General features: G+C 51.3%; 1 protein-coding gene across 1 annotated transcript; it reads right to left on the minus strand.

Moving 5' to 3' along the window:
* Positions 1-581: 581 nt before the first annotated feature.
* On the minus strand, positions 582-8,922 carry ADAMTS4 (ADAM metallopeptidase with thrombospondin type 1 motif 4). The gene is made up of 9 exons (XM_044675834.1): positions 7,779-8,922; positions 6,325-6,648; positions 6,031-6,163; positions 3,800-3,970; positions 3,207-3,493; positions 2,814-3,000; positions 2,251-2,426; positions 1,212-1,387; positions 582-1,071 (listed from the first exon to the last, which is right to left on the minus strand). The coding sequence occupies exons 1-9, from the start codon at positions 8,400-8,402 to the stop codon at positions 645-647; spliced, it is 2,505 nt and encodes an 834-aa protein (XP_044531769.1). The 5' UTR covers positions 8,403-8,922; the 3' UTR covers positions 582-644.
* Positions 8,923-11,040: the final 2,118 nt, after the last annotated feature.

Consider the following 11,040-nt stretch of genomic DNA (forward strand, 5'->3'; position numbering starts at 1 on the left):
AAAATGAGCACATAGTTGCTGCCCAGTAAATAAATAATGAAGTTAAATTTATTAGAAAACATAGTAATTCGTGCTACACACTCCTGTCACCCCCTTTGCCTCTCCTTTAGGGAATGGAGTGGTTCAGGAATACACACAAACATACCCAGACACACACACACACACACACACACACACACACACACACACACACACACACCTCTCATGCCTGTCACCATTAACACTTGATCCCTTGGTAGGGCAAATGCTGTGTACAGAGGGACAATTTTCTACCCTCCCTCCCTCCAATTCCCTGGTGCTGACCCCTTGCAAACCAATGAATAAATATCAAATAAATACAATTGGGGTCCACCCTGCAATTCCCCAACTCCTATGACCAGCTTGGGAGAAGGGATGGGTGGCCACTGAGGGACTCTCTCCCATCTTAGACTTACTAGAACCCAGTCACATAGTAGCCAGGCTGCCTCTCTTAATCAGGTAGCCCAGGGCAGGGCCAGCCTGCAAGATGGGGGGAAAGGGGTAGGTCCTGCCTTTATTACCGCTTTCCTATTGTGCCCAATAGGAGGCAGCTCCTCAGAGACCCCTCCACCCAGTCATTTGTGTGCCCCCACTGTGCCCAGGGCTGCTCCCCTGGGAGAGTGAGGTTATTTTTTGCCCACCCAATGGCGCCGCCGGAGGATCTCCAGGATTTGTGCACGCTGTCGGAGCCAGTCCTTTGGGGTGGGCCGAGGGGCTGGAGGGGCAGGCCGGGGTACAAAGAAGCTGTAGCGGAGACGAGGATTCTGGGGGTTCCCTACTACCAGGGCCTGCAAGGTAAGGGGCTGGGACAATGGTCCGTGGCCTGTTAGCGTCTCTGAGGCTGCAGTGGCACCACTGTATCGAAGGCTGGCACCTCCGGGCAGAACCACATCGCTCGGAGATGGGAGAAGCGTGTATTCGCCATTGAGGGCATAGGAGCCGTCTTGAAGCTTCAGGGCCAGGTAAATACTATGGGGGCCAGAACCCCCCTGCTGCCGCACTAGAATGTGGGTAGCACCCGAAGGAATGGTGACCACATCATTGTATCCGTACCTGGGAGAGGATGCAAGAGGACAGAGTTAGGGAAGAGGGGGGACAAGAAAAAGGGGTCTCGGTTTTACTGTGGCCCCATCCCACCTCCATATTATGAGGTCTATGATTGGGAGCAGGATGGAGAAGACATTTTCTAATACCTGAACTTCTTGAAGGAGCCTGACTGCTTGCTGCAGCTTGAGCCATTACCCCCACATTCCATGCACTTGTCAAACTTTTTCTTGGAGCCAATGATCCTGTCACAGCCAGCATGGATACAGCGGCCCTGAACACAGACCGAGGTGCTGTCCAATGAGCAGGGAGTCCCGTCTACTACCTGAGGAGAAGAAGGGGAGGAACTCTGGTGACAGAGGTAAGATTTGTGGGGATGGGAAAAGAACAGGAGTCTCATATTATTTCAGGAAGACAATGTTCACACTGAGGCTCTTGGCAATGAGGGCAAGAGCCCAACGTGCCAACAAAGTGATACTAATGACAGCTAGCATTTATAGAGTGCCTACTATGTCCCAGGCATTGTGCTAAGTGCTTTCCAAAAATCTCATCTGATCTTCCCAACACTTTGGGGAGATAATGCTATTATCCCTATTTTACAGGTGAGGAAACTGAGGCAAACAGCAGTTAAGTGACTAGCCTAGGGTCACACAGCTAGTAATTATCTAAGACTAGATTTGACTTCAAGGCTCCCTGATTCTAGGTTCAGTACTCTTATCTACTGAGCCACCTCGCTGTCTTTGAGACAATAGTAAATTTTGATAATACTAATAGTAAGATAGTGGTAAGTTTGAGAAAAGAGTAAGTTTTAGTGCTGAAAGAAGGGTAAAGTCTAGTGGGTGTCTTCCTTCGCTGGGTACCAACAACACTAAAGTAGCCCTGAAGCTGGCCCGCCAAAATTGTGGAGGCTGGTTAGAGGAGCTGAGAGAAAAGAAGAGAGCAAAGGAAAGACAAGATCTTAAGTCAAGAATTGGGGCTAAAAAGATGAGAGGGGCACCTCTCAACCCTTAGTGGTTTATTTTTCTAAGCAGCTATGGGTAGATATTACTGTGAGGATGGCACCTGTTCCATACAGATGGTCTGCCTTGGCATTGGTTTTTATTTCTTTGTTTTCAGAAAATAAGGTCAGATGGGATCTGTCAGGGTAGGGTGAGTCGTTAGACCCTTGATGACCCCCATGATCCTCACCCGAGGCTCCAGGACATAGTAGTAGCCCAGGGCCCGAGCCTGGCAAGTGAGCTTGCACTGGTCCTGGGGAGCCACACCACTGTATCGTGGGACCCAATCCATGGGCCCCGGGAAGTTCTTGAAGAGGTCCGAGCGAAGGTTGTAGGCAGCACACTGCTCCTCACGGAAGGTCAAAGCTGTAACATACCCAGACGCAGGACACATAATTAGGACCTAGAGATCTTCCCCCATCTGTCTCCCCAGCTCCACTTACCATCTGCCTTCCCAGTACTATTTCAAATTCTACCCCACCTCCACACCTCCCCCCAAAACTGTCAGGAATACATTGTGTAAGACCATCAGCACCACCAGCACTCCTGGTACAGGCACAGTATTAGGCTAGGTTCTCCAAGAGCCTATCCCTGTGTACCTTCCTCTTTTCCCCTCAGAACTATAGGGGGACACTCAGATATAGAGTAGTCCTACTACCCATACACCCAGACCGATCCCATCCCCCACCCCTTAGAGCCCATAGGACATTTTCTGAGGGCCAGCCCATCTCTCCATTGTCCCACACCCCTCACCTGTGCCTGTGGGGCAGTCCTGGGTATTGCAGGATCGGAAACGGGTCCGGCGACCCTCACAGTATTTGCCACCGTTCTTGGGGACAGGACTAGTACAGTCACGGGAGGAGAACTGGACACCACCTCCACAGGTCCGAGAGCAGTCCCCCCAGGGCCCCCAGGAGCCCCAGCCCCCTGCCTGTGGGGTCTATAGAGGCACAAGAGCAAAGAAACAAGAATTAGCACCTCTTCCTTCCCCATACACCCTCACACTGTGCCATCTCAGCACCATGCTTCTATCCCTCACTCTGTAATCCCTTCCTCTCCATCCTTTTCCCTCATAACCCTTCACTCTCTGGCCAATAGTCATCCCCCTAGTCTCTAACTCCACTCCCACATTCTCTTGATTCTTACATGGAAATCTTGAAGCTGAGCACTCTGGAGGCAGCGGCCACTCATGCAAGCCTGGGAGGGTCCACAGGGGGTGCCATCAGCCCAGGGGGAGTGCTTAGTTTGACACATGGCATGGCCATTAAGGCGGCCAGAGCACCAGAGGGCAGCACAGGGTGGGGGAAGCTGGGGACAGTGTCTTGAGTCAGGCCCAAAGGTTAACTGGCATTGTCGATCAGCATCATAGTCCCTGCCAGGGAAGGTCACAGGCAGGCGTAGAGGAGCCGAGGGCTTGTCCAAGAGACAGTGTCCTGGGGAAAGAAGAAGCAAGTCATCAGGGACAAGATCCTGACACTAAAAGGTTGGGGATATTCCAGTCTCTTAGGGACTGCCAAATGGCACAAGCACAGGAAAACAGGAGCTCATAAGAACGGTTGTGCTTTCTGCCCCTTCCCACCCTTAGATAGAAAGCTCTTTGGGGAGCAAACCTGGGAGACAGGCAGTGGGAGTCTTTCAAGAAGCAAGAGATTAAACCCAAGAAGGGTTGAGAGGAGATACAGGGACAGAGGACACAAATTTTCACTTGTGTAGGGAAAAGGTTGCTGTGGGGTTCTGACCATGTCCATTGTCGAGGAAATCAGTGATGAAACGAGCGCTGCAGGGGGACCACGGTTCCTCAGGGTCCACGTGTGCCATTACTGGTGCCATGACGTGACGGGAGGAGCTCCCAGGGCCATTCAGGCTCACACATGGCTTGGAGTTATCATGAAGCATGTTGAAGACATGACCTGTAGGGGTGAAAATACTGCTAGAGACCTGGTTCCATCCATAACTTCTGCCATCTGTTTGCAAACTGAATTTCATCACTCTCCAAGCCCAGGTTGCTGCCCTACAGTGTCTCTAAGTCACATCTTTGCTATCACACACAAACACACACACACAAACACACACGTCCCTTTACTTCTAACTCATATCTTCATTTCATATTTTTTAGAATATGGAAGTGGGTGGTGTAACAAAGAGTGCACAGAATTTGGAGTCAGGGCCTGGGGTCAAATCTTGGCTATGTTACTAATCTCCCAGGTGCCTTTAGCCAAATTACTCCACCTCTCTGGCCATAGACTTAAAAATGGAAGGAGTCCTGGTGGTCATCTAGGCCAGTAGTTTCAAAGGGTGGTCTGGGACATCTGGGAAGTCTCCAAGATCCGTTGGGGGTGGGGTCTTTGAAGCCAAAACTATTTTCATAATAATACGAAGATATTTAAATTTCTAAAATAGTAAATATCCAAAAACATAACCTACACAAATGAAAATTTTGGGGGAAGAGAGGTTAAGGGGTCCTGGGACGCAAAAATCTGAGAACTGCTGATCCATTTGAACCCTCTTATTTTACAAATCAGTCAATCAACCAGTATTTGGTAGGTACCTTTATGTGCCATCTCCTATGTAGGTTGCCTGGGATGTAAGGACATAAAAGAAACAGTCCCTGCCCTCAAGAAGCTTACATTTTAAATATGGGAATGGGTTCAAGTAATAATATATATATATATGTATGTATGTATAACCCAGTGTAACTGTCTGTCAACTCCCAGAGGGGGAAGGAATGAGGGGGAGGGAGAAAACATGAATCATGTAACCATGGAAAAAATTTTAAAATAAAAAAATAAAAAAAGAAGCTTATAATCGGATAGGGGAGGTAACATGTAGATACACCCAATTATATACAAAATGAACAAAAAATAATTTGTTTCAGAAGAAAAGCACTAGCCGCTAGAGAAGCTCTTCAGGAAAGGATTTATGTAGCAAGCAGTATTTGGATTGAACTTTGAAGAGAAGACATTCTAAAATAGGGAGGTGAGGAGAAAGTACATTCCAGGCATGAGGGGCAGCCAGTGCAAAGGTACAGAGATGGGAAATAGAAGATCATGTATGAAGAATAGCAAGTAGAACAATAATGCTGGAGTGAAGAATATGTGAAGGACCCGGAAACCCTGGGTTCAAGTTTGGCCTCAGATACTTCTTGTGTCTGGGCAATTCGCTTAACTCCAATTGTCTAGCCCTAACCTGCTCTTTTGCCTTGAAAAGGATACTTGCATCACATCTAAGACAGAAGATAAAGGTTTAAAAAGGGGGAGGGGTATGTAGAAGGAATAACATGTAAGAAGACTGGGAAGGTAGGAAAGAGCTTTAAAGCAAAGAGCTTTAAATGTCCTCAAAAGGAGTTTTATATTTGATCCTAGAAGTAATAGGGAGCCACAGAGTTACTGAATATGGGGGAGGGAGCAGTGTGAAATGGTTATTTCTTCAATTTAGGAAAACCACTTTGAGGTCTTTGTGGAAGATGAATTGGAAGAAAGAGAGAGATGAGGCAGGGAAGTCAATCGAGAATTGTGATATAGTCCAAGTGAGCTGAGAACCTGAAGAGTGGCTATGTGAAAGAAGAGGGGACAAGGGCATGGATGCAAGGGCTGGTGTAGAGACTGAAATATTGGATATACAGTTGTTGAGTGAGGTGACACTAAGCTGCAAGCCCTGGTGTCTAGTAAGACAACGGCACCCTCAATAATAACAGGAAAATTTAAAAGAGGAATGGGTTTGAGAAGAAAGAGCTATTTTCAACATGTTGCCTTTGGGATGCCTATGATACAGTTTAAACTCTCCAATAGGCAGTTGATGATGCCACAATGGAGCTTGGGAAAGAGGGCAGCTGGGTACATAGATCTGGAATTTAATTACAGGATGATATTTGAACCTATGGGAACTGACAAGGTTATCAAGGAAGCAAGTACACAAAGGAAAAAAAAAGATCCAAGGAAGAGCCCAAGTAGTGTGTCTAAATGTCTCTTACCCAGTTCGTGAGCAGCAGTGAAGGCTGACTGAAGTCCATCATCTTCCACAATGGCACAACTTCTGGCTGGGTCACACACTGTGCCCACATCAGCCATGCCAAGTGTGTCACATGTAGAGACACCACACAGGTCCTGGAGGAGTATAGAAGATATATCAGGAGCCAGAACCAAGCTCCATTAATTGGGGGCTCTAGAACATTAGGGGACCAGGGTGGTGGAGGACTGGGGGTACAAGAGGTCTAGAAAACAGTATAGGGGGGGATTGGGAAAACAGGAATTGGTTGGGGACTCACCTGTCGAGTAAACAGAATGGCTGTGTCAAAGTGGTCAGGGTTGCTGTCCTCGGGAATGTTGAGTCCCTGCTGCCAGGTACAGAAGCTGCGAAGGGTCTGAGCAGCACTGGGGCCCACCTGAGGCCCTTCCTCACCAGGGCCAAGCACAACCAGCCGTGTCACCACCAGACTGACTGGGTTACGAAGACTTGGGTGTCGGAAAGCCTTGGCAGCAGCTGCCATAACAGTCAGTAGGTATCTCTTCAGCCCAGCTCCATGAAATGCCGCCATCTTGTCATCTGCTACTACCAGGGTCTCAACAAAGCGACTTACTGAGGCAAAACGCTGGGAGGAAGAGCAGAGCAAAGGAGGGTTGGATCCGGGGACACTAGTGTTTCTTCCCTCCTCTTCACCCCATCCTTGCCCCTTTGCTTATAAGGGATTGAATCTAGCAAAACTAGATTGGGACCCATATGACTCCATTGGGTTTCTGCTCCTATCTTGGCTATCTCCTTCCTCCCATCTTTGCCCCAACTCCAAGGGGCTCCTGTGGTTACTCAGAGACATCAGCTGTCGGGTTAGGGAAGGGGAGGGGAAGGGGGTGCCACGTCCCCTGCCACGTGGGCCTCAAGGGGAAAGAACAGCTGAGAGTGCCTGAGAGAGATGTGGGGGGGCCTCCCCCTATTTGTGAAAGGGGCCTGAAAGCAGTGGAGTAGAAAGTTGAGTTGCAACGTGTCTGTGCTATGTGGTGGTGGGGGAACAAGTCTGTAAGCAGCCAGGGCTGGGGCCAGATATCCGGCAGTGGCTGAGTTGAGAGGGAGCGTCTGGTCTGGATTAGAGGAAGAAAGGGAGGGAGGGAGAAAAGGAGGGAGGAAGGGAAGAGGGTGGTTAGGAAGAAAAGAAGAAGGGAAGGAGGAAAAGAGGCAGACCAATTGTCTACCAGGTTAAGAAGGGGACAACCTAAAGAGATGTCCTGCCAGTTTCTGAAGTGGGGTTTGGTCCGAGGGGGCTACTTTTTCAGTCCAAGCAAAGAAACTCTAAAGTGCTGGGAGAGGAAGAAGAGACTGAAGGGTGACTGCCTGATCTCAAGGCACTCAGTTTGGGACTCCCTATGCTGGAGAGAGGGGCCCTGAGGACCAGTTATAGGGAGGTGTGGTTACTTTCCAGCCCTGGTTTCCATGACTGCTGCATATTCACCAGCTGGACACAGCCTTCTAGCCAAGAAAGAGTCTGGAAAGGATTGGAGGGGAGGCAAGTCAGCAGACTGACATGAAAAGAACCCCAAGGGTCCTCACCCAGGGCCTGGCTGGCAAACTGAATCACTGGTGACCCCTGAGAGGAGAGGAGAAAGAAATGCAAGAACAGAGAGGGGGAAATGGAGCAGGCAGGGCCCAGGTGGGTGGAGAAAGGATGAATGGAGGTCAGTGGGACAGATATGGTGGAGTGCATGCAGCAGGGGCTCTGAAGCTGCCTACCTTGGCTCTTCGAGGGCTGGGGCCTGGACTCCCAAGCGGGGCCCCAACGTTGCACATGGGGCCCTGGTCTCTGGTGGGGCTCTTTCGTCGTAGGATGTGGGCCCCTCTCCCCCCAGCAGAATTGGGAGCCCCCTCTTCTAGAGGCTGAAGGTGGAGCTCTGTTCCCCGGTATTGTAGGACACCCAGCAGGGCTCCCCCATCCCAGTGCAGAGATGCCACAGACTCAGGGTCCCCGTTGATGGTGCCCGTCAGGTATGTGCCCACTTCAGCCCCACCTAGCATCGAAGGTGTCTCGCCCAGGTACTGCACAGTCAATCCCTCAACCCGGACACCAGGGTCCTGCTCCAGCTCCAGCAGCAGCGTCTCTCCAAAGGCTGGCAGCCGATATAACAGGAGCCCCTGGGAGCCAGGGCCAGGAAAGATGCTGCCATTGAGTCTCTGGGGAAAAACGATCTCCTCCTCCTGAGTGGGGAGGCCCACCAGCTGGGCAAGAGACAAGCAGGAATCTAGCAGCAGCAGCATCAGAAGTAGCAGCCCTGGGAGTGGCTGGGATGGAGTAGGAAGCAGAGGGCTGCTCTGAGCTCTCCCCAAGTCCCTTCTGGGACCTATGTCTGCCTGGGACATGGCACTGCAGCAGTAGTTGGAAGAGAGTGGGGTGTTCGAGGCTCCAGTGACTCCCCCTGCCTGGTTCTTGGAGGATCCTCTCAGCAGGAATCCCCTGGGGGTTCTGACCTGTGCCAGAGGAGGATGTGGTATTGTCACAGGGACTGGGGAGCTTCCAAAGAGATAAAGAAAATTCCCCCACAGAACTGAGAGGTAAGTCTGGGAGCCACCCCGATAGACACACACACCCCTGCCTCCCCTGGGGAGTAAGGCACTCTTCGGAGGCTGGCCCTGCCCTAGCTTTCGGCAGGTCTCCCTTCTTCTGGCTCCTTTGCCCTTTCCTATCTCAGTTAGCTTCGGTCCTTCTCTTTTGTTTCTATGTCTCTTTCTGTCCTCTCTCCATTCGTTTGGCTCTCAGCACCTACTTTCTGACTTTGTGGATTTCTCTGTCTCCCTATCTCTCTCTCTGGCTCTTTGTCTCTTTCTAGTTCTCTCTTCGTTTCCGTGTCTCAGTCTCAGTCTCTATCTCTCCGTGGCTCCCCAGCCCTTTCCCAGTTGGATTCTCCTTAGCGGGCTCTCCCCGCCAGCGCCTTTAAGTACGGGGAAGAGCAGGGATTGGCTGAGCTGGCGGAGCCACTCAGACTGTAGCTTGAGGTCTTTGGTGGGAAGGCAGATGGGGTGTCTCATTACTTCCAAAAATTCAGGTTTTCAAAGGAAATTGGGGGTGGGGTGGGGGGAGGGGAATCCCCAGCAGTCAGATCCCAGGCACTCGGCCAGCTGATGACACAGCTCTTTTCCTAAATTTGACTCCAACTCTCAGCTGTTTCTTTCCTTTTCTGGGAGTTTATCACAGCCCTGGCTGGGGGTGGGGGGAAGTGGGGTTGGGGGATAACCCCCGCCCCCCCCAGCTCCAGTAGGAACAAAATAACAACCAAAAACAAGGGGAGAGCTACTCCCCCGCCTAAATCTGTTATTCGTAATCCGGGTGGGGGTGGAGGAGTCCCTAAAGATGACCCTAGTTCCCCAGGAGCCGGGCTGAGTTTGAGCTGAGGGAGATGAGTGAGTGCCTAGAGCGGAGAAGGAGGAACAAAAGAAATAGTTGAGGGAGGAACGCTCGAGAAGCCCCATTGAGTTTAGGGCGAGGAAATTTGAAGTTTAGGGACGTGGAATGGTTCACCTGGGACAATAGCGAGGATGAATGGGAGGGGGGTGGAGGTGGGGGGCCAGGGAGTTTAGGATCTGAAGGTCGACCAGTTGCGCTTGGAGCAGGGGGTGGGGTTGGAGGGCAGTAGAAGAGGAGTTAATGACTTTTCCTTTTGTACGAGGAGGATCCAGCCTGGGCCAGGGCACGGATTTAGGTGCCAGAAACCACCTCCTCTCCCCTACCATCCCCCCCTCCCTCAGGCTCCCCTTTCCTTAGCTTTCCTCCTCCCTTCCACACAAACCCGGAACAGCCATTCCGCCTCCGTTCTCCCCCAGGGCTCCCCCTCCTCACTTCACGTCCTCCCCCCTACTTCCTGGCTCCCCCTTTTCTTGGCCCAGCTCCCAGTCAATTCCCTTGGGGCTCCTGGCCCCACTCCCACTCTCTCCCAGAAGCTTGGGTCCCTTTCTTACCCTCCCTCTGGGGCTTTCTTTCTCATCTTTCTCCCCCTCTCCTCCCCTCAACCCTCATCACTCTCTAGTTTGTGTCTCCCCTAGGCTCCCTCTACCTCCACAGAATGAGTTGGTCCACCAGGACCTCAGAGATCACAAACGAAGACCCCTGGAGGATGTGATTTGCCTAAGGTCACCCAGCTGCCAAGAATCTGAGCAGGGTCTCCAACCTGAGGCTAAGGTGACCCCAGGTCCAGTAGTGCCTTCCCTCAACCATCCCTCAAGAGGTCTCTATTCTCATACCTCCTCAACTCCTCAAGACTCTATCTGCTTCTAACATTTCCATCCTCCCACCCTTACCCTGGAAACTCATGGTCTCTTAATCATTATTGGCCTCTCCTTTCTTACCCTCTAGGGAATGTCGCCATTGTACATATGGGGAAATAGACACGGAGAGAAAGGCAGGAACTTTGTGTTTGGAATGGTGGGAATTTGGGGATAGAGGTTGAATGAAGGCTCAGGGCTTGGGGGAGGGGAGAAGCACGGGAGAAAGCTGCTTCTGACACATGAGCAGGGTCGTTAGGAGTCTGGGCTTGGGGCGATTCCTGCTCTCTCACCCCCCAACCCATGGCCACTCCTTTCCCCAGGAAATCCCCAGGAAGGCCTGAGCTGCCAACCAGTCCCTCCCCCTTCCCAGGAGCAAGACACCCTCTTCCCTCCCTCTTATACCCCGAATTTACTCTCCCTAGTCATCTCCTGCTCCTCACCTCACATCCTGCCCTGCCATTTCCTTTATCCTCTTACCCTTCCACCCTAGGGGCCAGCAGTACCTGCCCATAATACCCACCAGCTCCTGCACCACCCATCCCTGTATCACTGCTGAGCCATATTTTCCTCTCTTTACCTAATACAACAAACCCTGATGAATGTAGGACTCTGGGGTAAAAGCAGGGGCAAGGAGGGAGCCTGTACTGGGAAAAGGATAGGGTCTGAGTCAGGAAGGGGCTGGAGCTAGAGGAGCTATCCCCAGAGGGCTCTCCCACCCCCACCCCTTTAAGGGGAGAGG

Source organism: Gracilinanus agilis, chromosome 4 (genome assembly GCF_016433145.1).
Source record: "Gracilinanus agilis isolate LMUSP501 chromosome 4, AgileGrace, whole genome shotgun sequence".
NCBI lineage: Eukaryota > Metazoa > Chordata > Mammalia > Didelphimorphia > Didelphidae > Gracilinanus > Gracilinanus agilis.

Excerpts from the sequence above, each read along its gene's own strand:
- ADAMTS4 (XM_044675834.1), bottom strand. The coding sequence starts at position 8,402 with ATGTCCCAGGCAGACATAGGTCCCAGAAGGGACTTGGGGAGAGCTCAG. Across the intron at positions 3,494-3,799 it reads TTTCCTCGACAATGGACATG|GACACTGTCTCTTGGACAAG; the intron begins GTCAGAACCCCA and ends TTCTTTCCCCAG. Across the intron at positions 3,001-3,206 it reads CTCAGCTTCAAGATTTCCAT|ACCCCACAGGCAGGGGGCTG; the intron begins GTAAGAATCAAG and ends GTGCCTCTATAG.